We start from the raw sequence: 26,312 nt of genomic DNA, 5'->3' as shown, positions 1-26,312 counted from the left end.
TTTGGCAAAATTAGTAGATAGTTTATTTTTTTGAAAAGGAAGAAGGCTCAACAGCAAATTTACAAAACAAACTTAAGATGAACTGAGAACAACTTTCTACTAAAAGAAAGTGACTGAAGTACTCAATGCACAAAGAAACTGAAGCACATCTAACAATGAACAAGTGAAACTAACAGGTCTCACACAGAGACACCACACTACACATGCTGCACACGTCACACAAGCAGCCCAGAGGAGAAGGATTATGAAAACTAAATTATGATTTCTCTCGGAAAGATAAGACACAAGAGAAGTGAATAGATGCAACAATATAAAACCCTATAAAATAAAGTGAACATATAGGTACAACAGAAATACAAATGAATAGTAATAAAAACGACATAATTCTAATAAAGGTTAAACGATTAAAATATAAAGAAACCAACGTAAAAATGAATGTTGCTACTGAAACTGTTAAATAACGAATATAAGATAAAACCCTTCCTATATCATAAATGAAACAATATAAAAGTAGGTAAATAATAAAGACTAAAAGACCATTTAAAGTGGGGTTGCTAATAAAAAGCTAATCTAAAGAGATGTGTCTTTAGAAGGCGTTTAAAAATGTCCACTGAGCCTCTCTGATATTTCCTGATGTTCCACAGTTTGGGAGCATAGTGGATAAAAGCCTCACCCATTTTATTATGGAGGACTTTAGGAATATTTACAAAGCTGAAGAGGACCTCAGGGCTTGTCCAGGGACATCAAACGAAACTGACTCTGTGAATTTAAGTCTGTTAGTCAGACTTCAATTCAGAAAGACTCTTCAAATATAACAATACAGCTCTCAGGACATCAGGAGGAGGAAACAGCTAGCTTGGCTCTCATAGTTGTTCAAAACTATGCGGTGTGGATTCGCTCATGGACTTTAAGGTGAGAAATTTGAGAATACGTTTTCCCACACTCTTCACACCAGTAAAGTACCGGTTTTTCTCCAGAGTGAATACGTTGATGTTTTTGGAGAGCACCTGATGAAGTGAACGTTTTCCCACAATCTTCACACCAATACGGTTTTTCTCGAGTGTGAATACGTTGATGTTTTTGGAGAGCACCTGATGAAGTGAACGTTTTCCCACACTCTTCACACCAATACGGTTTTTCTCGAGTGTGAATACGATGATGTTTTTTTAGATTACCTGATTCCCTGAATGTTTTCCCACACTCTTCACAGCTGTACGGTTTTTCTCCTGTATGAATACGTTGATGTTTTCGGAGATCACCTGATTCCCTGAATGTTTTCCCACACTCTTCACAACTGTACGGTTTATCTCCAGTGTGAATACGTTGATGTTTTTTTAGATTACCTGATTCCCTGAATGTTTTCCCACACTCTACACACCAGTACAGTTTTTCTCCTGTGTGAATACGTTGATGTGATTTGAGTTCATTTGATGTCTTGTACGTTGTCCCACACTCTTCGCAGCTGTACGGTTTCTGTCCAGTGTGAATACGTTGATGTTTTTTTAGATTACCTGATTCCCTGAATGTTTTCCCACACTCTTCACAACTGTAAGGTTTTTCTCCAGTGTGAATACGTTGATGTCTTTGGAGATTACTTGATGTAGTGAACGTTTTCCCACACTCTTCACAGCAGTACGGTTTTTCTCCAGTATGAATACGTTGATGTTTTTGGAGATCACTTGATGTAGTGAACATTTTCCCACACTCTTCACACCAGTAGGGTTTTTCTCCAGTGTGAATACGTTGATGTTTTTGGAGATCACTTGATGTAGTGAATGTTTTCACACACTCTTCACACCAGTACGGTTTTACTCCTGTGTGAATACGTCGATGTGATTCGAGAGAACCTGATGTAGTAAACGTTTTCCCACACTCTTTACAGCAGTACGGTTTTTCTCCAGTATGAATACGTTGATGTTTTTGGAGATCACTTGATGTAGTGAAGGTTTTCCCACACTCTTCACAACTGTACGGTTTTTCTCCAGTGTGAATACGTTGATGTAATTTGAGTTCATTTGATGTCTTAAACAATGTCCCACAGTCTTCACAGCTGTACGGTCTTTCTCCAGTGTGAATACGTTGATGTGCTTTGAGATGACTAGATCTAGTGAATGTTGTCCCACACTCTTCACAGCTGTACGGTTTTTCTCCAGTGTGAATACGTTGATGTTTTTTTAGATTACCTGATTCCCTGAAAGTTGTCCCACACTCTTCACAGCTGTACGGTTTTTCTCCTGTATGAATACGCAGGTGGCACTTTAAATGTGCAGATGTTGTAAAGGATTTTTCACATTGCTGACAGCTGTGATGTCTCTCTCTTCCTTTCAGTTTCTAAAACAGACGGACAAAGAAAGAGAGAAAGTAAATCTAAAAAGCATAAATACATACAGTTAACACAATAAAAACTCACTTAATATAAACATTGAGTTAACAAAATACTAGTTTTACTAACTGTTTGTGTTTATTACATTTGTATTATATTAGTTACAGTAACAGCAACATTCTAACCACAGTAACTACCAGAGGTGGGGGATTCGAGTCACATGACTTCAGTCGCATATTGTTGTGCTTTGGGACTTGCTTGACTAACATTGATAAAATCCTCGACTTGACTTTGACTTGGTATTCATGACTTGAGACTTGACTTAGGCTTGAGACAGATGACTCGAAAGGACTTTACTTTCTAAAATAAAATATTTGCATTTGCATTGTAGGAAGCCCCTAAAGGGCAATGAAAAAAAAAGAGTGATAGAAAGTAACTTGTTTGCAGGAGAAATTTACCAGTGCGTCAAGTAGGAAGTGGAGTGCATAGAAGACAGACGTTTCATTGCAGAATGTTATGTTAATGTTATCATTGCAGCTTAACGAGGCTAGCAGTTTAACCCTGGATATATAATATTTTATAGATGGAATAACAAGGCTATAAGAAAATCATGGTTTATACACGGCATAGTAAAACATTTCTTCATAGTTCAATAAACGACAAGAAAGTCCCCTCAGATGTTAAGACCTTTACAGATACATGCAGCTAAATATAAAATGTTAACAGGTTAAGATACACAAGGAGGTAAAACGTATGATAATAACAAATTAAATACAGTGTTACGTTCCCTCCTAAACTAGGGGTACAAAGGGAAGTAACAAAATATTAAAATAACCGGGAGAGAGGAAACTGATTTGGCAAAATTAGTAGTTTAATTTTTTTTAAAGGAAGAAGGCTCACCAGCCAATTTACAAAACAAACTTAAGATGAACTGAGGACAACTTTATCCTAAAAGAAAGTGACTGAAGTACTCAATGCACAAAGAAACTGAAGCACATCTAACAATGAACAAGTGAAACTAACAGGTCTCACACAGAGACACCACACTACACATGCTGCACACGTCACACAAGCAGCCCAGAGGAGAAGGATTATGAAAACTAAATTATGATTTGTCTCGAGAAAAAAACAAGACACAAGAGAAGTGAATAGATGCAACAATATAAAACCCTATAAAATAAAGTGAACATATAGGTACAACAGAAATACAAATACAAATGAATAGTAATAAAAACGACATCATTCTAATAAAGGTTAAACGATTAAAATATAAAGAAACCAACGTAAAAATAAATGTTGCTACTGAAACTGTTAAATAAGGAATATAAGATAAAACCCTTCCTATATCATAAATGAAACAATATAAAAGTAGGTAAATAATAAAGACTAAAAGACCATTTAAAGTGGGAGGTTGCTAATAAAAAGCTAATCTAAAGAGATGTGTCTTTAGAAGGCGTTTAAAAATGTCCACTGAGCCTCTCTGATATTTCCTTGTGTTCCACAGTTTGGGAGCGTAGTGGATAAAAGCCTCACCCATTTTATTTTGGAGGACTTTAGGAATATTTACAAAGCTGAAGAGGACCTCAGGGCTTGTCCAGGGACATCAAACGAGACTGACTCTGTGAATTGAAGTCTGTTAGTCAGACTTCAATTCAGAAAGACTCTTCAAATATAACAATACAGCTCTCAGGACATCAGGAGGAGGAAACAGCTAGCTTGGATCTCATAGTTGTTCAAAACTATGCGGTGTAGATTCGCTCGTGGACTTTAAGGTGAGAACTTTGAGAAAACGTTTTTCTCCAGTATGAATACGTTGATGTCTTTGGAGACTACTTGATGTAGTGTACGTTTTCCCACACTCTTCACAGCAGTACGGTTTTTCTCCAGTATGAATACGTTGATGTTTTTTTAGATCACTTGGTGTAGTGAACGTTTTCCCACACTCTTCACACCAGTACGGTTTTTCTCCAGTGTGAATACGTTGATGTTTTTGGAGATCACTTGATGTAGTGAACGTTTTCCCACACTTTTCACACCAGTACGGTTTTTCTCCAGTGTGAATACGTTGATGTGTTTTGAGATCACCTGATGTAGTGAACGTTTTCCCACACTCTTCACAGCAGTACGGTTTTTCTCCAGTATGAATACGTTGATGTTTTTTTAGATCACTTGATGTATTGAACGTTTTCCCACACTCTTCACAACTGTACGGTTTTTCTCCAGTGTGAATACGTTGATGTTTTTTTAGATTACCCGATTCCCTGAATGTTTCCCACACAACTCACAGCTGTACGGTTTTTCTCCAGTATGAATAAGTTTATGTTTTTGGAGAACACCTGATTGAGTGAACGTTTTCCCACACTCTTCACACCAGTACGGTTTTTCTCCTGTGTGAATACGTTGATGTTTTTGGAGATCACCTGATTGAGTGAACGTTTTCCCACACACTTCACACCAGTATGGGTTTTCTCCAGTGTGAATACGTTGATGTGATTTGAGTTCATTTGATGTCTTGAACATTGTCCCACATTCTTCACAGCTGTACGGTTTCTGTCTAGTGTGAATAAATTGATGTATTTTTAGATTACCTGATTCGCTGAATGTTTTCCCACACTCTTCACAGCTGTACGGTTTTTCTCCAGTGTGAATACGTTGATGTTTTTTTAGATTACCTGATTCCCTGAATGTTTTTCCACACTCTTCACAGCTGTACGGTTTTTCTCCTGTATGAATATGCAGGTGGCACTTTAAATGTGCAGCTGTTGTAAAGGATTTTTCACATTGCTGACAGCTGTGACGTCTCTCTCTTCCTTTCAGTTTCTAGAACAGACGGACAAAGAAAGAGAGAAAGTAAATCTAAAAAGCATAAATACATACAGTTAACACAATAAAAACTCACTTAATATAAACCTTGAGTTAACAAAATACTAGTTTTACTAACCGTTTGTGTTTATTATATTTGTATTATATTAGATACAGTAAGAGCAACATTCTAACCAGAGTAAATACCAGAGGTGGGAGATTCGAGTCACATGACTTGACTCGCATATTTTTGTGCTTTGGGACTTGCTTGACTAACATTGATAAAATCCTCGACATGACTTTGACTTGGTATTCATGACTTGAGACTTGACTTAGGCTTGAGACAGATGACTCGAAAGGACTTTACTTTCTAAAATAAAATATTTGTATTTGTATTGTAGGAAGCCCCTAAAGGGCAATGAAAAAGAGTGAGAGAAAGTAACTTGTTTGAAGGAGAAAGTTACCAGTGCGCCAAGTAGGAAGTGGAGTGCATAGGAGACAGACGTTTCATTGCAAACTGTTATGTTTATGTGGGGAAATGGCAGTGCATACATTATTTGAGATATATTTCGAAGTCGGACTTCATTTTAGGGACATTTCGGCCGGGAGAGCTATTTGTTTAAGCACCGGAGTTTTTAGCCAACTATAGACCTATTTCTAATCTTCCGTTCCTCTCAAAAATTCTTGAGAAAGCAATCGCAAAACAGTTGTGTGATTACTTAAAAAACAATGATTTATTTGAAGATTTTCAGTCTGGCTTTAGAACACAACATAGCACAGAGACAGCTCTGGTTAAAGTCACAAATGACATTCTAATAGACTCTGACAAGGGACGTGTCTCTATTCTTGTTTTGCTCGATCTCAGTGCTGCATTTAATACTATCGACCATGATATCTTATTGCAAAGACTAGAGCACTTAGTTGGCATACAGGGAACTACTTTAGGCTGGTTTAGGTCCTATCTATCTGAACGCTCTCAGTTTGTACGTGTCAACGATGAATCTTCCACGCAAACCAAAGTTAGCCATGGAGTGCCACAAGGCTCAGTGCTCGGACCTATTTTGTTCACATTATATATGCTTCCGTTAGGCAATATTATAAGGAATCATTCTGTAAATGTTCATTGTTATGCGGATGATACTCAACTATATGTATCAATCAAGCCTGATGAAATTAATCATCTAAATAAAATTCAAGACTGCCTCAAGGACTTAAAAACGTGGATGACCTTAAACTTTTTGATGTTAAACACGACCAAAACTGAAGTTATTGTACTTGGCCCGAAGAATCTACGAAACAAATTATCTAAGGATATACTAACTATGGATGGCATTAATTTGGCCTCCAGTGAGACTGTAAGGAATCTTGGTGTTATATTTGATCAGGATTTATCCTTTAACGCCCACATAAAATCAATTTCAAGGACCGCCTACTTCCATCTACGTAACTTTGCAAAAATCAGGCATATCTTGCCTCAAAACGATGCAGAAACTAGTCCATGCATTTGTTACTTCAAGGCTGGATTATTGTAACTCCTTATTATCAGGGTGTACCAAGAAGTCAGTCAAGTCGCTTCAGCTGATTCAAAATGCTGCGGCTCGTGTACTAACCAGAGTTAGGAAAAGGGACCACATTACTCCTGTTCTGGCTGCCTTACACTGGCTCCCTATAGAACACAGGATAGAATTTAAAATTCTTCTTCTCGCCTACAAAGCCCTTAATGGGCAGGCGCCATCTTACCTTAAAGAACTCATTATACCCTACTGTCCTACTAGGGCATTGCGTTCCAAGAATGCAGGGTTGTTGGTTGTTCCTAGAGTCTCTAAAAGTACAATGGGAGCCAGAGCCTTTTCTTATCAAGCTCCACATTTGTGGAATCAGCTTCCAGTTTGTATTCGGGCGGCAGACACCCTGTCCGTTTTTAAGAGTGCGCTTAAGACCTTCCTTTTTGATAAAGCTTATAGTTAGGGCTGATTAGATTCAGCCCCTAGTTTTGCTGATATAGGCTTAGTTTGTCGGGGGACATCTTACTTCTTCCTTCTCTCTGTCTATACCTGTGTACTCTCATGTTCCGATTAACCCAGCTTCCCCAAATGTCTTTCTTTTTGGTGTCTATATACGCTGGGATCCGGAGTCATGGATGATTCTGCGGTCCTGTGTCCTGGATCGCGAGCCCTGGATCTTGAGTCGTGGCTGTGGTCCTGGATCCATCTTCCTATTATACACACATGCATTTCCAAACATTTGGACTACCTATGTTGCAAATGTATTATCTTTTCAATTTACACACGGCATCTATTGCACGTCTGTCCGTCCTGGGAGAGGGATCCCTCCTCTGTTGCTCTCCCTGAGGTTTCTCCCATTTTTCCCTTTAAACTGTGGGTTTTCTTCTGAAGTTTTTCCTTGTACGATGTGAGGGTCTAAGGACAGAGGGTCTGAGGACAGAGGGTCTAAGGACAGAGGGTGTCATATTGTCATACTGATATTTTGTACAAACTGTAAAGTCCACTGAGACAAATGTAACATTTGTGATATTGGGCTATATAAATAAACATTGATTGATTGATTGATTGATTGATTGATTGATGCTGATAAATAAAAGAGAACCTACATGGCGATTAAACAGATCATGTATCTTGCTTATTTCTTCTGACATTTTATCTTTACAGTGACCTGTGTAGCATCCTATACATCTCATGTAGGTGATTATTCTGATACCATCATGTTTCATCGGTTATAAACTGGCGAAGCTTTATTTATTGTGTCCCACCCCAAATATGTGGCTTTGAAAAAGATAATTTCATTGTATTTCAAAATGGCATCCATCAACACAAGCACTATTTATAGAAAGAGAAATGGTTACGTTTGTAATTACCAGTGTTGTGATTTCAATATTTTAATTAATTATAGTAATGGAACATCTTAGGAGTTAGTGTACTGAGTTCCTCTCAGGAGGATATATAATAAAGGTGTGTTAAAGAGCCTATTTACTGTGCATACAACACACCTGGCAGTTTGTTATTATATTGCCACACTGTTTTGATACCGACATTTTATCTTTGCACTAAGGTGTGTCTGCACTATTGTAATTTAGATAGATCTTTAATTTGTCATTGTACAGGTACAACAAAATTAAAATGAACTCAAGGTGCCAACAGGCAGCAACAACAAGACACTATAAAAACAAGAAATGGGACATAAATAGACATGATAGGGAATATGTACATAAATACATAATAAATTAAAGGGGACCTATCATGCAAAATGCACTTTTGTACGTCTTTTATACATGAATATGGGTCCCAGGTGTTCCAGGGAACTCACTAAGTGTCAGAAAACACAACCCTCTCTCTTTTCCTCCATACCCAAATCTCTTAAAAAGGGGCTGCAACGGATCTGATACAGACTGATCCAGATTTGAACACTTCTATGATGTCACAGAAGTGGAGCTACGGCTATTGGGCCAACTCCACCAATCAGGAGGAGACAGCCACGGACATTGCCGTTCGAAAGCGCTGGAGACGCTGTAGTGCATATGCCAGGCCTGTAGATGGTGCTGTTCTCACAGAATCAGCCCATGCAAAGACCGTGTTAAATTGAGTGAAATGAGGAATGGCTAAAATGCATGATCGGTTTGGTATTTTGAAAAATTAAAAGTATAAATATGCCTTACATAGGTATGGTCTTACTTACACTATATTATTCAAATATAGCATGATAGGTCCACTTTAAAAATTGCACGATTCCCCTCGTATTGCACGGAAGGCTTATATAATTTAAATATTAGCAGCGTTTAGTGCACATATGGCCCTGGGGACAAAATCTGAATTTGAGTCTGTTTGTCCGGGAAGACATGGTACAGAAACGCCTGCCTGAGCGCAACCGAACAAAGTGCTTGTTACCCGGGTGGTGTGGATCCTTGATCCTTTTGACTGCCTTCTTAAGGCAACGAGAGCTGTACAGAACCTCCATGGAGGGGAGGGGGCAACCGATGATCTTCTGGGCCGAGTTGATGACCCTTTGGAGCGCACACCTCTCTGCGGCTGTGCAGCTGAGGAACCACACGCAGATGCAGTAGGTGAGGGTGCTTTACACGGCGCAGCGATAGAACAGGGTTCCTGCAGGTTTCGCCTACTCAAATGTAAGACTTTTTAAGACCACTTTGAATAGAATTTAAGACCTATTTCACGGTAAGAAAGTAAGAAGGAAAATTGCTATGAAAGAAGAAATACGTCCCATAATTACTTATAAAGTAAATGTATTCGTGTTCAACATAGGAACAATTACTGAACATAACAGCATAACAGTACAGAACTGTGTTAGCGTGTTAGACAAAAAGTGTGTGTGTGTGTGTGAGGGCTGTGCAATTAATCGTATTTTAATCGCAATTACGATTTTAGCCTGCCACAATTACGAAAACAACATAATCGAAAAAAACAGAATTGAGCTTTGCTAGGTTGTGACAGTGCACTACAACATATTTGATCTAATTAATTTTAGTCTAATTTATTTTTATTCATCATATTTATATATGTTTAATAGCTTGTGGAAATGCGCTCCAAAATATGTGTTGATCTTGTTTATTGGTATCTATTATTTTGATATTATTTATTTAAATGTATAATTTATTTAATTTAGTATTGTTTTTTCAGTTGAATTATACGTTCAGGGTGATCCACAGTTAAAAAGATACTGTTCAAATCATTATTTGTTTTAAAGTTCAATAAATGGATGCTTTCAAAGTCAATGAATAATCGTATTTAATAATCGTGATATCAATTATTGACCAAAATAATCGTGATTATGATTTTTGCCATAATCGAGCAGCCCTAGTGTGTGTGTGAGTGTGTGTGTGTGTGTGTGTGTGTGTGTGTGTGTGTGTGTGTGTGTGTGTGTGTGTGTCTTTCATAGTTGCTGTTGTATGATTAAGCAATAGCTCACGACAGGCCGTGGTATATGCTCATTATTATGGAATGCCATTTAAGCCAATATTAAATAAATAAATATATACATAAATAATTAAATAAATACATATATATATATAAATATGCCTATGAAATAAATTATAAAATAAATAAATTAGGCAATAAATATGTATACATGTACATTTAAATACACATTTATTTATTTCATGGGACTTTTATTTCATAATGACACATTTATTTATTTCAAGAGACTTGTATTTCATAATGACATATTTATTTATTTCAGATGACTTGTATTTCATAATGACGCGTTTCTTTATTTCAAGAGACTCGTATTTCATAATGGCTTATTTCATGTCGACTTGTATTTCATGATGAGACATTTCCATTCCTTATATGCAAATGAACGGGGCGTGGTTAGCTCACAGGTCCAGAGACCCAGACCAAAGCAACAGCACCACACTGACTACTCGAGAAGAGGAAGAAAATGGAGAAGGACTATAAAGCAAACTACTAAATTCTCAGAGTAATGTAATCGCATGTAATCTGATACTCTAAATTTCACCCGCCAGAAATGTTCGCTTCTTCTTCTTCGGTGTAAATTGTCCGTTGGCAAACCAGTTGACTTCTTCTTCTCTCGGTTTTTTGGCGGATTGCAAACAACTTTAAGGTGCATACCGCCACCTACTGTACATGTGTGAATCATCATATCATTCCATCTCTTAACTCATGGACGTATCTATGATCTAATCCAAAAATAAATAAATTAGGGCTGTCAAACGACTACAATTTTTAATCAGATTAATCACAGCTTAAAAATTAATTAATCATGATTAATCACCATTCGAACTATGTCCAAAATATGTCATTTCTTTATGTATATTGTTGTGGGAATGGAAAGATAAATGAAAGAAGGCGGATATATCCATTTAACATACGTTTATTGTAAAAAAAATTCTGTGTGTCAAAATGAAAGAGAGCACCTATCAATCATCAAACAGTGGGGTCTTAATTCATTACTGATAGATTTCTATCTTACTTAGAAACTTCAGGAAAGTCGACAGGGGGGGCGCTAGTGGAGTGGAGTACTTCGTGACCACAGAGTGTGAACGTTGTGATCAGCTGTTTTAGCGCAGTTCTCCAGTGAAGGGGGGGGAGTCTCCCTCCGCAGCCGGTTGGGGTAATTTTGGCACAATTCCATTGTACAGACCGACGTTAACAGCAGCCCTGTCTGTGCACACGGAGACCGACTCTGTCGTCCGGTGATCTAACCGCCTTCTGGAAAAGCTTCACAAGTACGTCGGTACGCAAATGTGCTTTGTGACACAAGTGACGGTACGCATTTCAGATTACGCACATAACCTGCGTACCAGTTATGTGCACCCCTGTACTACAGCTAAAGTATTCTCCGTCGGGACTTCCTGCAACAACACCACGCCGTTATCTTGATTCTGATTGGCCAGAAGACATTATCAAAGATGTTCTATTGGGAAGACGATCACTACGTGACAAAAGTTTTCAAAACCGTTTCTGGTCTTCCGTATTTCCAGACAAGTGGCTACTGAAATCAATTTGACCAACTGCTGTCTGTGCAATTTACTCCGCACAAGTTGGCAGACTTTATTTTGCTTACTTTAACATCATTTTTCATGGTGGGGCTAAGCTATTTCTTGGTATGGGTGTAGCCTACCCCAGCCATACCCTGTCTTTATAAATATTTGTCTGCTGGCATACCAGCAGACCAGCATTTATCTATCACCAGCTTATGTTAGTATTAAATATACAATGTATTCTGGTAACTATCAAAATAAAGACATTGTATAGTGTTCATAACAGTATTTTTATTTAATAAATTATACTTAATACAATAATATTACAAAAAAAAACCTACATCTAAATAAATATATCATCTAAAAAAGATGCATTTGATTTAAAAATAACAAATATAATTCAAAATGTAAACAGCAACAAAGAAATTATAAACATTTTTTTTCTTTTTCTTGTTAATATCCATTATCTTCTCTGTTATGTATCTTCCGGTCTTTGCCAATCTGGCCAGCATTTCTTGGTCCTCCACGTCTTTCTCGTGCAGCCACTGCTTGAAGCAAACTGAAAATAAGAAACAACAATGTTTTAACAAATCTTATTCAATTATGTGATGATAGAACTGCAAACAGAATAGCTGTAACTTTAACAAAATAAATAACTCAGTTACCTCTAATCATTAACCCATGTTTGTATCATTGAGTTAACTCTGTGTGTTGCTGCTAGCATACATAATATATACCTGACGTGGAAACGTTACTCGTGGATGGGGCTACAGAGCTACTAGAAAGACAGTCGAACCCGGTGCATTCCTCCTTCTGAATGTGGAGCACTTTTGCTAAATGTTTAGACACATAGCTTGTGTTACCGCCCTTACATGCTAAATTCTTATTGCACTATTGGCAACGAGCATTTTCCACCTCAAGACCAAGCCCCCAGGAAGTGTGCCGGACTCTGAGGAAAATATTCGTTGTGTCCAAACGGCGGTACTACAATTTCCTTATCAGTCTGTGACGTCGACCGGCCCAGAAATACTTTTTCCCATTTACTAACATTGGGAAAGAGACGTCTGTAACTCGGTGGATACTTTTTTTTAAACTAAATAAACTACCCAGTATGATCTATTGTATAGCCCTAGAATCATTAAGTTCTTAAAGTTGTAAAATGCACTAAAAGCCGAATCTAGATTTATTCTCTCTCTCCATTCTTTCTAGTGAGCCGAGAGTGTGTGCTCGGGGGGCGGGGCTTAAGGGGCGCATGCTCTGTGAGCGCACAAACGGGTTATTCTGCTCTGAGAGCCAGGCATGACGGGTAATCTGTGACGTTTCGCTCTCTCAAAAGTTGGGCCATTTTGACTTCATGCGCCAATGAGCAGCTCTCATAGGAAAGAACGAGACCCCTCCTCCGACGCTGTATCCAGTTCTTATTATACATCCATGCTCAAGACGGGTAACATAACTACCCTCGGGGCGCTTAGTTCTCTCCGCCATGTGTTTGTGTGCGCACGTGTGTGTGTGTGTGTGTGTTTGTTGCATGCATGTAGCAGGTTCTGTGTGTAAACTGCCCCACCCCCTCGCACACCGACAGGGGAGAGAGATCTCGTCTGGATTGGAAAGATCGAAAATAAATCATAGACGCACTTTGTAGTCTTATTGCATATTATAAACGGAGTTGCAGTAAGACTGCGATATAATGTTTATGTAGATATAATACATATGACATCTATTTTTTAAATGTCTCCCGTAACGATAAAAAGATTGATAACATCGGACGTTAACGGTACCACGGTCTTTAATAATTCAGCCCCGGGGCCCCGTTAATTACTGGGGCTCGGTACCCATCCCTAGTTTTAATTATTACATCATCAATATTACATTTCAAATAACCAAGTACTTGGTTACCAACACAAAGCGCAAGTGGCTAGTGCTGCTAAGAACATACCTGGTGATGGTGTTGATGGTGGCTCTTCGCTGCAGGATCTGGTCGATGTCCTCCTAGCAGAAGCGATTGCCTTCGTCGTTCTCGTCCATGATGGCGGCGTAGGCTCCTTTCCTCAGCAGGTCCTCGATCTCCTTCTTGGAGAACTGCTGGACCGGCTAAAGGCGACGCAGAGAGACATTTACACAAGTGGATTTAGAAAACTCTTTTTGAAAATAAACTAAGCGTACTGCAACAGCGACTGACCCAAAAATGACTTGGCATCTAGAAATATGACAGATTTTCTTTTTCTCACCCCGTTGTTGTTGCCACTCATGCTCTGCAGGACGGCACGGTCCAGCCCGAGCTTCAGACTAGCTTTATCCAGCATTTCCCTCTCATAGTTTCTAGTGATCAGACGGTACACCTCCACCGCCTTAGACTGGCCAAAACGATGACACCGAGCTTGAGCCTGAAATACAAAATTAAAAGAGGGGTCAACAGAGCATCATGTGCAGCTGCTGTTCAACGTTTTTAAGCATTAAATGGGAAAATATACACTTAAAGAACCGAGGGAATAAACGGAAAGACTGTTGTTGTTGTAGCCCTATTGAACTATCTTTAGGACGGACAGAGCAGATATATATATATATATATATATATATATATATATTGTACCTGCAGGTCATTTTGAGGGTTCCAGTCAGAGTGGAATATCACACAGGTGTCTGCAGCAGTGAGGTTCACAAGCTCTTGATCAGGTGTTTGATGTGGGCTGGCATGATCCTTTCTGCAGCGATGAATAAAGAAAACAAAGAAGACATTATTAATAATAGTAACAACAATAATATTAGTATAACTATTTATATAGCACTTACACAATAATTGCAAAGTGATTCTCACAACAAAAATAAAGAACAAAACAATAAAAAAACTAATTATTATAGGAATGTTAAAATACAAATAAATGCTAAACATTCTGAGAGGCCGACTACAAAAGGTAGACTCAATGGCTCTTGATGACATCAATGAGCAGTCCCAAAACATGCTGCTGTATCAAAAGAAATAGGTCCAGATTTCTTCCATTTAGTGTTGGATGATTTGTTGTATTGATTGCTGATGGATGTTAAGATATGTTTTACAATTATAACAAAAAGATTATTGTAATTGGAATCAAAAAGTTTACAAATCGTAGTTTTAATAAAATGACTAGCAATATAGGATTTATTCAACAGCGGTAAAGCATTAAGTTACTAAATTAACGTACACTGAACTGTAAAACTTACCACTATTTAGGAAAGGACCTGATCAGAAGGATTGACTAGTAAGACAGCAAAGAGGCGGAGGAGGTCTCTGTCATGTACAACCATTGGTAGATGTTACACCTGAAAGAAAGATAAGGAAATAAGACAACACAGGAGGACAAACATCTTCTTAAGTAAAAGACCAAATCATGTCAAGCTTTAACCTGAGGCTGTTTTTTCAGTCTTTACAATGCACAGTTGGAAATTACATTCCAAAAGCTAAATTCAAACTCAACACCATAAATAACTGGGTACCAAAGTGCTTTACCTGATAGGACACGTTCCACACGGAGCAGCAACCATCCGGCTGGGCCGTATGCTGCATATCATCTCCTCCCTCTCCACTGTTTCCAGTAGATCTCTACTGCCTGTCCAATAAAACTGAAATGCCCCAAAACAATCATATTTCAAAAGTTAAAAACAATAACTTGCTTTTGGCATTCAAATGTATTATAATCTCACCTTTTTCCTGGATGTCAGGAAGGCGTTCCCTTCAAGTCCGCAACCAGTCATAGGAGTTCAAATGCAAAGCCTGAACGATGACAAGAGCGGGAGACTTACATGTTATAAGATAAGTAATACCAGAGCAGTGTTTAGGACATGCAGAGAACAGATCAAATCCCCTGACAGGCTCACACACTTTGGTGATGTCCTCATCTGATAATGATGTTTCATTTTTAACAGCAAAGTAACATTACTCAAGGTATATGTTGGACCCAACTCATGTACAGTATGTTTTGCATCTCCTCAACAATGGTCTGTATAGTTGAGTAGAAACAAACTGTCCCTACAGTTTCAGGTAGATTAACAAAGAAAAGTTTGCAATGAAGCACAAAACCCCTCTTAGTATTAAGCTAGCTGCCACAAAAAGTACAGCTTAACATGCTAACCTGGTGGAGTTAGCTAACGTTAGCTAACTTCATGTCCAACACAAAACCTCTAACATGCATTACATTGACGATTTTAAACACAACTTAACTCTCTCAACTTGTAAAATAACGTTAATTTAACATACCCTTAAATAACTACATCACGTTTTTCAGGGGCAACACAAACTGCAGAAAACGTTAGCTGCTAACTGTTGTTAGCTAAGACAGCTAGCTCGTAACGATAGCCTCCTAGCAAACGTAAGGTTACGTTAACATTAACTTAACGTTGTAAGAAAGCAAAACGAACCTTCGAGACATATTTTACTCTCAGACTGGGTGTAATTGTGTAGCGTTGCTTACCTCCAGAAGGACTTTTAGCTGTTTCCCAGTAGAGACTAGAGAGAGCTGTCAGAGCGGTTGCTCTCAGAAGAGCAGCATTGGGCGGACCAGATAAGACCAGAGAATACCAGATAAGAACCAGTTAAGTCTTGGAGCCCACCGACGTCTTCCATTTTGTTATTTTCATTTAGTAGTTTGCCTTATAGTCCTTCTCCTCCATTTTCTTCCTCTTCTCGAGTAGTCAGTGTGGTGCTGTTGCTTTGGTCTGGGTCTCTGGACCTGTGAGCTAACCACGCCCCGTTCATTTGCATATAAGGAATGGAAATGTCTCATCATGAAATACAAGTCACATGAAATAAGCCATTATGAAATACGAGTCTCTTGAAATAAAGAAACGCGTCATTATGAAATACAAGTCATCTGAAATAAATAAATATGTCATTATGAAATACGAGTCTCTTCAAATAAATAAATGTGTCATTATGAAATAAAAGCCCCATGAAATAAATAAATGTGTATTTAAATGTACATGTATACATATTTATTGCCTAATTTATTTATTTTATAATTTATTTCATAGGCATATTTATATATATATGTATTTATTTAATTATTTATGTATATATTTATTTATTTAATATTGGCTTAAATGGCATTCCATACATTATATCACAGCTAAGGGGCGTGGTTCGGCCCGACGCGAAGCGGAATATTGCTCCACTTTCTCCGGTCCCCGAGATTTGGCTTCCAGTAGCTCTGGAGAGAGCTTTCGCACCTGTGGCCACTAACTGTCATAATTTCTCTGCTTTGTTTCAAGACCCGCATCAGAAAGCTTTTGAATGGTGGTACTTTTCCAGTTGGTCTACCTGCTCTTCACGTAGCTCTGCATGTCGTCGTTTAGGTGCTTTTTTTTTTCTGGAGAGAGGCACTGCTCAATCCACTCCTCCATAGTAAGAAGACCCCCCCGGAGGTCGAAGTTAATCTTAAATGTTTCCATCTTATGCTTTGTAAGTTTGTTTCGTAACGGAAGAAATGGAAATATATAAAACTGACAAGACAAATCAAGCAATCTGATTGGTCGATAGTGTTTTTGCGGACCTCTTTGATTACAGATTTGAAAACATTGTTGCTTGCTTTAAAAGTAGCAAACTTCATGATGTCAAACCTTGGAAAGTATCTAGATATCCCACCATAATGCCAAAGGAACTGCACACTGAATAGGCCTATGTTTTGCCGTTTGATGTCTATGTCTGGACCGCTGCGTAAAAAGGAGGGTTTCTGCCCCGTTACTTCTCCGCTGCTTTCTTGTTCCAGTTTGAAAAGCACCAACGGTATACTGTTTTACTCAAGACGCGGAGCGATACTGACTTGTTGTGAAAAGTAACTTACAAGTCTACCCGTGGTATACGCTCAGTATATCACGGCTAAGAACCAATCAGATTGCTTGATTTGACTTGTCCGTTTTATAATTGGTGTTTAGCTACGGTATTTAGCGTCTACAGCAACTCCGCTTTTAGGGTTGACGTAGACCCAAACGTCACCCGGACTTTTTAAGACCCCGCGGGAACCCTGTAGAAGGACACAAGCAGGTCCTGTCTGAGGTGGTATCTCTTGAGTATTCTCAGGAAGTAGAGTCTCTGCTGTGCCTTCATGGTGGTTGCCGTGGTGTTGGTCCTCCAGGACAGGTCCTCCACCAGGTGAACGCCCAGGAATTTGATCACTGAGACTCTCTCCACACAGCCTCCATCAATGTACAGGGACTGCATGTCGGTCTTCTTGCTCCTAAAGTCAATGATCATTTCCTGGGTTTTCAGCTTGTTCAGCTGCAGGTTGTTTACTTTACACAACGCTAACAGTTGCTCCACCTCTTCCATGTACGCAGTCTCGTCACCCCCTGAGATGCAGCCCACCACGGTGGTATCATCAGCTAACTTTATGATGGAGTTGCTGGTGTGGGCGGGTACGAGATCATAGGTGTAGAGGGCGTATAGTAGGGGGATCAGCACGCAGCCCTGTGGTGACCCGGTGCTGAGACTGAGGGAGGTGGAGGTGTGGGTGCCTATCCTCACTCTCTGGGGCGATCAGACAGGAAGTTCTTAATCCATAAACACAAGGAATGGGATACTCCCAGGACTGATAGCTTGGTCACCAGTCTGTCAGGGAGGATGGTATTAAATGCCGAGCTGAAGTCCACGAAGAGCATCCGTGCGTAGCTCCCCCTACTCTCCAGGTGAGACAGGGTAGAGTGGAGAGCTGTGGCGATTGCGTCCTCAGTGGACCTGTTGGTCCTGTAGGCGAACTGGTGGGGGTCCAGACCGCGAAGGAGGGATGAGACGATGTGGGGACGGACCACCTTCTCAAAAACTTTAGCGGGGTGGAGGTGAGTGCCACTGGACGGTAGTCATTTAGGCAGCCGATGTTGTTCTTTTTCGGCACTGGGATGATTGTGGATGTTTTCAGGCAGGATGGGACGACGGCCTGGGACAGAGACTGGTTGAAGATGTTGGTGAAGATCCCCGCCAGCTGGTCAGCGCAGTCTTTCAGCACCCGTCCCAAGACTCCGTCCGGCCCCGCTGCTTTCCTCGGGTTCACTGCCTTCAGTGTGCGTCTCACCTCGTGCTCCGTGAGGATGAGGCTGCTGAGGGCAGGTGGGTGTAATGGTGTGGCTGCTTCCGATAGCCCCGTCTCGTAGCGGGCGTAGAAGGAGTTCAGCTCCCCCGCCAGCTGAGGGTCCCCCCCGTCGGTCGAGGGGTGGCTGGGTTTGTAGTTGGTCATCTGCTGGAGCCCCTGCCACACCCGCCTGGAGTCGTTGCCCCGGAAGCAGTCCTCAATCTTCCCCTTGTAATCCATCTTGGCCCGCTTGATCCCCCGCTTCAGGTGGGCTCTGGCAGTGCTGTACAGCTCCCTCTCACTAGTCCTGAAGGCGATGTCCCTCTCCCTGACCAGGCGCTGCACCTCTCCAGTCATCCACGACTTCTTGTTGGGATGAACCCGGATGCGCTTATCCACAGTGACGGAGTCTGAACAGTGCTTGATGTATCCCAGGACCGCTGATGTGTACTGTTCCAGGTCCTCATGTTCGGAAAAACCCCAGTCGGTTCTCTCAAAACAGTCTTGCTGCTGTGGAGTGGCGTCTAAAGGCCAGGTTTTAATTGTCTTTATAGTGGTGGAAACACTTTTCCTGATGGGGGAGTAGGCCGGAATTAGGAGAAGGGACACATGATCTGACTGGCCTAGGTGCGCTAGCGCTTTAGCTCTGTAGCCCCCCTTTAATATTAGTGTAGACCTTGTCCAGTGTTTTAACCCCCCTCGTGGCACATTTAACATGCTGGTAGAGTCTTGGAAGCACTATCTTTAAGTTGGCATGGTTAAAGTCCCCCGCAATGATGTGGACAGCCTCAGGATACATGCTTTGTTGACTGCTAATAGTATCATGTAGCTGACTTAGCGCCGCGCTAGCATTGGCATCTGGTGGAATATATACTGCAGTTATCAATACAACATTGAACTCCCTCAGAAGGTATCTAGGTCGGCATTTAACTGTCATAAATTCTAGGTTCGGGGAACAGAGGTTACTCACAGTGATTGTGCCCCAATAATCCTTAGTGTATATAATGAGGCCACCACCTCACGTTTTCCCCAACAATTCTCGGGTCCTGTCTAGTCTATGGGAGGTGCGGTCAGCTAGCTCGATCCAATGGAGCTTTCCTAGATGGTTTGGTGAATCAAACCATCTGAGTCAGGTTAGTAATGCTCACATGTTTTACATCTATTACAGGGTGAATCTGAAACTGAAGCTTGACTTTAAAGCAACCCAACGGAAGTTTCATGTAAGTGTAGTTCTTTCTCTCGTAGCTCGGTCTGCAGGGGTGCTAGAGACGGGAGCACGTTGATACAACCTTCCTAGCCGGAGATATAGCCGCATTTTACAATTGGGTTGCTTAAAAATAAATATTGCAAATCAAATCGCAATATCTGTCAGAAAGATCGCAATTAGATTATTTCCCCAAATCATGCTGCCCTACTTTACATCTGTGATTGTGTCTGTTCTGCAGTTCTGCAAAGCTACCTGGTACAAGTGTTTGTCAACAGCTTTGAAATCAAAACTGCTCCAGCTGTTAATAATCTGCTCAGAGATTGTTGGTCCACCCTGTCAGAGACTTCCTGACTCAGCAGACCATAATGACCTGAGAGGCTGTCCAACAACATCATCTGGGACCTGCTCTGAACAGAGAATATGTGTTAGGAATATATTGTGATGAAGTGCACACTGACCTGAGCTCCAGGGGTCTTTTTATTCTCCTCCATGCTGCTCTCAGTGCTCCTTCTCCGGCTGGGTCTCTGAAATAATTAACACAACTACAGCTGACACAAAACAAGACAACTCAATACAACTGATAAACACAAGGAAACAAATATGCGGCTTTGTAGGGTCATAGCCAGGGTGGGAATTTCACGACGGCCACGACAGCCATGGCCGTCGTTGCCCCGCACTTTGGCCGTGATGCCCTGTGAAAAAAAATGCAATTCACGGCCAAAGTGGCCTTGGTGCCCCTGTCAAAAGTTCCAGTGTAAACAACGCTAGTAAAGTCATATTAGTGCGCGCAGTAGGATAGTTCCCGGGCGATGCCTGTGCCCTGTGGATCAGAGCGATTGCTCTGCTGTGATTGTTCCGTCAGAAATGCCTGTAGGGGCCCGACAGCCTCCTCCTCAGCCGCGGGAGCAAGACAAGCACAGGTAAGCAAGCGGACCAAGCTGTTTTGATATGATTTAACTGAAGTATGTGGTAGTATTTGAAAGGACTTAACATTTACGTGTTTATAGAAAGTACTATTGATGGGTAATTACCATTGTATTAGCCTATTTAAAGTCGACTCGTTATATTTTGTCATGAAAACTAGCGATTACGGGTGTAACGGTTCACAAACATTTCGGTTCGGTACGTACCTCGGTTTTTTGGTCACGGTTTGGTTCGGTACGTTTTCGGTACAGCAGAATTTTTTTTCACAAAACATATATATATATATATTTTTAATTATTATTAAACTGTGAATAATGTATTCACTCAAATAAATACAAAATATAATAAAATAAACATTAAGGTGCAGCATTTCGATTAACTGAAATAATCTGTATTTGAACTTTACTGTACTAGTACTCACAAAACATAAACTATTAGTTTTGGGTTTTTAATTATTATTAAACTGTGAATATTCACTCAAATAAATACAAAATATAATAAAATAAACATTAAGGTGCAGCTTTTCGATGAACTCAATAATCTGTATTTGAACTGTACTGTGCTAGTACCTAAGCAGCCAGCTTGACATTAGGACTTGCTTGTCATTGTATTTTCATGTTGTTTAAAGAAAGATGAACTTGTCCACATTGCTTGCCGAAAGGGCAGATCTGCTGGCACTAACAATGTCTCCTGCTGTGGAGAACACCCTCTCGCTAGGGACAGAGGTACAGCCAGGTAGCGCTTTGCTACCATGGCAACATAAGGATATTTGGCGTTTGTAATAGCTTTGGCTCGGTCTGAACTCTCTGCGAGTGGTGGAGGCTTAAATGCTAGCGGGAGTTGGGTTTGCACTTCAGTCTGTTTTCTTTTGGTACCGGTGATATTCACGTTCAGGTGATGCCTTTTCAAGAGTGTGCAAGTTTGATGTATTGCCAGCCGCGTAACCAATTTTAGTTGAATAATGCCGACAAACAGCTTTGGTTCGGTCCACCTGTCTTTGTCCTTCATCCTTGTACGTAACTGCGAAACCAAACTGTTCCCAAACCGGAGACTTCAATGATGCTGGAGGATTTTCGAGCTCAACTTTATCTGCGTTCGCCATTCATTTTCGACAGTTCCTCAAATTACTGACTACATATGAACGCATCCTTCTGACCAGCTCTCATAGTATGCCTCTCATCCAATGAAATGACTTGCTCGCTCTATGACGCGTTGAACCCAATGTGAGCAAATTACTCTGAATGCTGCGACGCAGCACCTGAGATTACTTCCAAAAAGTTGTTCACGTTCTCAATGTTTTACGTTTAACGTTATATTCGTTCGGTACACTTCGGTACACACCTGTACCGAACCGAAGGGCCCGTACCGAATAATTTCGGTACGGGTACGTGTACCGTTACACCCCTACTAGCGATAGCTAGCTAGTTTGGATAGCGCTAACGTAGTGCTACACTTTTCAGTCATGTTGATTCACCAGCGTAATTTAACCAAACGGCCTTTGTGCCCTCTCATGTGGCCTTTGTGCCCTGTCATGTGGCCTTTGTGCCCTGTCATGTGGCCTTTGTGCCCTTGAAAAAAAATGTGAACGGGAAGGCCAAATGGCCTTGCCCCTAAAATGAGGAAATTCCAAGCCTGGTCATAGCAGAGGTGAGAAGTAACTAAGTACATTTACTCAAGAACTGTACTTAAGTACCATTTAGGAGGTACTTTTACTTTACTTGAGTATTTCTATTTAATGCTACTTTGTACATTTAGAACAGTTCAGAGATAAATGGTACTTTTACTCCACTACATGCATTTAATACCTTTAGTTACTTCACAGATCTGGATGAATGATGTGAATTATAATCAAGTGTTAAATCAGACTAGTTCCACCTAGAACACACACACACAACACACACACACACACACACACACACAACAACACACACACACATAACACACACACACACACACACACACACACACACACACACACACCACACACACGACACACACACTACACACACACACACACACACACACACACACACACACACACACACACACACACACACAACACACACACCCACACACACACACCCACACACACACACACACACACACACACACACACACAACCACACACACACACACACACACACACACACACACCACACACACACACACACACACACACACACACACACACACACACACACACACACACACACACACACACACACAAGAGAGATGTTACCCTCTCTCTCCTCTTCGTCCTGGTTCCTCAGTCTTTCTTCTCCTTGATAAAACACTGCCGTTAAAACACACTAATCTCCCTTTAATGCCTTTACTTGTGTTTACCGATCAGCCACGTGGTATACAAAGCTACGAACAAAGAACGGGAGGCAACAAAAACACGGTTTAACGGATAAATCACCCTCCAAGGATAAACTAGCTCATTGTATGTGTTTTAAAAGTCTCTTAAACACATTACATTCGGTATAACATCTGCATCAACGTCTGTTAGCAACGTGTAGCTTCTGAGGACCGGAAGCTAGAAACGAACGGCCGCAATGCATCATGGGATTAGAGTTTTTCTTTTAAACATCATTTCACTACCCCCTCTGGTGAAAACATTGAAAACACTATCGCTATTAAAATAAATAATAATTACAATATTAATAATAATAATATATATGTAAAGATGAAACGGTCAGACGGGTTTTAAAAGTTGTGGAAAAGGATTTTGTTTGTAATAATACTTCTTTATAATGATTGATCAAGTGTTCTCAAAGCTGGTAAAGATGCAGCTAGTTTGAATGACTTTGTATTCTGAGGGACAAAACAAGAATTGGACAAAAAATAATAATAATAACATAATAAAAAAAAATACTATTATTAATATAATAGTGTTTTCAAATAACAAATATAATAAAATAAGAAGTAAAATAAGAAAATAAAAAAGTAAGAATAAAATAATGTAAAAATAAAAAAAATATTGAAATAAGAAAATAATAATTAAATATATATCAAATAAAAAAATATAATTTATAATGAAATCACAAAAACTAACTTGAAAAAAATATAAAGAAATGTTTATTTTTTACTAAAGCAAGAATGATACAATTAAGAATTAAATACATTATTCTTTTCAACTATTCTTATATTATAAATATGTATTATAATATATGTATATTGAAAGCAATGCATCATGAGATTTTAGTATTTATTTTCAACAGCAATTCACGGTATTAAAATAAATAATAACAATAATAATAATAATAAAAATAATAATAATATTAATAATAATAATAAATATAAATATGGGACTGGTATGACAGATTTTAAACATTGGGAAAAATGTTTTTGTTTCTGATAATACATTTTTTTTATTATATATGTTTTATAATGATTGATCATGAAAGTGTTCTCAAAGCTGGTAAAGGTGCAGCTAGTTTGAATGGCTTTGTATACTGCAGGGTAGCTGGTGGATTTACTCCAGGTGGAACTAAAGTCTGATTTAACACTTGATTATATTTCACATCATTCATCCACATCTGTAAAGTAACTAAAGGTATTAAATACATGTAGTGGAGGAGAAGTACACCATGTACCTCTGATCTGTAGTGGAGTACTCGTTTATAAATGTGCTATATACCGTAAATAAAACTTGATTTGATTTGAAAGTGGTCAAAAATCATTTTATTCATTTATTGGAAACATTTTCATGATCGCTTTTTTCGTTTTATATTTTCATTTATTGTCATTTCCAGTCAGTCAGTCATTAAGTGCTATTAATATGTTAATGTGCTACATATCCACACAAACACACAAAGTGTGCAATCCAATGAATGTTAATCTAACTGGGTTTTGATAGATAACATATCTATTTTTCTTCTCTCAATTATTTTATTTCTTTTGTGCACTCTAATCAATATTAATCTAACTATTGTTCGTTTTTACATTTTAAGAATGGCGTTTATCTTTTTTGAGAATGAGTTTTTATTTGATTTGATTTATTGGGGTCTACAACAGATGATACAAATGTTTGTGTAAGTAAATGTGTACTAACAGAGGCGGGGAGGGGGTGTGGAAATAACGGGGACAGAGCATAGACTGTATATATAAGGTACAGAGCTGGCTGCTGTCAGCTGTGCGGCGTCATCACAAATGGACGTCGCTTCACATGACGCTCCGGAGGAAAGGACGTCCCATTGCTCTTAAAAACTCATTTCCTGCTTCTCGTGGTTTCCTTGCGTCCCTCCATGCTTCCCTGGTGGGAGGGACTAAACGCAGGGAAACGACGCAAGTGAGGGACTCAAGGAATTCATTTAACCGACCTGAGACGGGGCCTAGGACGGATAAATGATATCATGAAAGTTACGGTGCTTATTACGCATTTTAAAACGTATGTGGTAAGTTGCCAAAGTGCTTTGTTCTGAACGTTCATCAGTATTATAATCACAGAGAGAAATATGAACGTTAGTTTTTACTGAAATGATCAAATAAAGTCAACATCTCACAGTCTTTACTGAGCTGTGTGGGGTTTGTTCAACTTTTAAAAGATGTTTGAATGGTGATATACACAGTGATAGATGTTAAGGACTAACGTTTATAATAAATACATCTGTATTGATTTAAGATCTTTTCATCAATCATACGTATTGGGATCATTTGTATTAATGTGGACCGGAGGGAGAGGGAGACGAGCAGAAGTTTCACTTTCCTTTTTTATTTCAATTCCAGCTTTGGTCATGAAGAATCTGTTTCTCTGTTGTCCACGTTCATAAAGCAAAGCAACAGCGTCAGAGCACAGAGTCTCTAGATGAGTTTACAGGAGTCCCTCGTTCTTATTGAACATCCATGTTGTAGTCCGCTGTATAGAAAACTGTAGTTTCCATAGTTTCCCCACAGCAGCAGACGCTCATTCAGGACGTCCGCTGGCGCATCATAAACACATCGGATAGTGAAAGTGCAGTCGATTCTCTAAAGTACTCCAGTCTCTTCTCCTAAGTCCTTTTGAATTCTCCTATCCACTATCCCTTAACCCCGTGACCTTTCACTCAGAGGTCAAGGAGTAGACGATAGGAGCTGATTTTTGGATTATCCGACCGCAACCCAGGCATGTTGAGAGCTGTACATACACAAGGGGAGTTAGTAGGCTTGTTTGAGACAAGCGAGACCTGCGCAGACCTGCGCAATTTCGATCAACGTCTTGCTCATGCGTTGCATGATGGTTAGTCATTTTGTCCGACTTGCTCTGGAGGCTCGCCTACATGAGACGTTGAAATCTCGCGGGACAAAGACGCCCGCAGCCTTGAGAGCGAGGCGCGGCGAGGCGCGGCGAGGCGGCGCAATTCCTCTCCACGGGCTGCGGAAGCGAAATGCTTGATGGGAAACGACTCGCCGGTATCTCGAGCTGAGCGCTCATTGGTGGTTTTTACCACGTGCTGGTGATGAAACTCTCCAATTGGCTCGGCAAAAGTGTGTTGTTGTTTTGTGTCAGTTTTACGTCGCCACATCCATTCCCATTTTTCATCATCGTTCCACAATGTTTATCATCAT

General features: G+C 39.8%; 2 protein-coding genes across 6 annotated transcripts; both read right to left on the bottom strand.

Annotated features, from left to right (window-relative positions):
- LOC117547180 (zinc finger protein 850-like) lies at positions 1 to 23,469 on the bottom strand. Its single transcript, XM_034217736.1, is given in 5 exon segments — positions 1 to 2,315; positions 4,115 to 4,591; positions 4,594 to 5,143; positions 20,300 to 20,365; positions 23,006 to 23,469. Coding segments are annotated over 4 exon segments (2,496 nt in total). The 5' UTR covers positions 20,333 to 20,365; positions 23,006 to 23,469; the 3' UTR covers positions 1 to 879.
- Positions 11,909 to 16,342, bottom strand: LOC117547179 (chromodomain-helicase-DNA-binding protein 8-like). Of its 5 annotated transcripts, none has more exons than XM_034217733.1 (7): positions 15,993 to 16,342; positions 15,279 to 15,348; positions 15,085 to 15,197; positions 14,191 to 14,302; positions 13,780 to 13,984; positions 13,537 to 13,691; positions 11,909 to 12,159 (listed from the first exon to the last, which is right to left on the bottom strand). In XM_034217733.1, the coding sequence occupies exons 2-7, from the start codon at positions 15,327 to 15,329 to the stop codon at positions 12,076 to 12,078; spliced, it is 720 nt and encodes a 239-aa protein (XP_034073624.1). In that variant the 5' UTR covers positions 15,330 to 15,348; positions 15,993 to 16,342; the 3' UTR covers positions 11,909 to 12,075. The 5 variants fall into 5 exon arrangements, 3 of the variants coding, with proteins under 3 accessions (XP_034073624.1, XP_034073623.1, XP_034073625.1); XM_034217732.1 differs by having other exon boundaries at positions 16,046 to 16,342; XM_034217734.1 differs by having other exon boundaries at positions 13,829 to 13,984; positions 16,046 to 16,342.
- Positions 23,470 to 26,312: the final 2,843 nt, after the last annotated feature.

Source organism: Gymnodraco acuticeps, unplaced genomic scaffold (genome assembly GCF_902827175.1).
Source record: "Gymnodraco acuticeps unplaced genomic scaffold, fGymAcu1.1, whole genome shotgun sequence".
Lineage (NCBI taxonomy): Eukaryota > Metazoa > Chordata > Actinopteri > Perciformes > Bathydraconidae > Gymnodraco > Gymnodraco acuticeps.
This window is presented reverse-complemented; position numbering and strand designations above follow the sequence as displayed.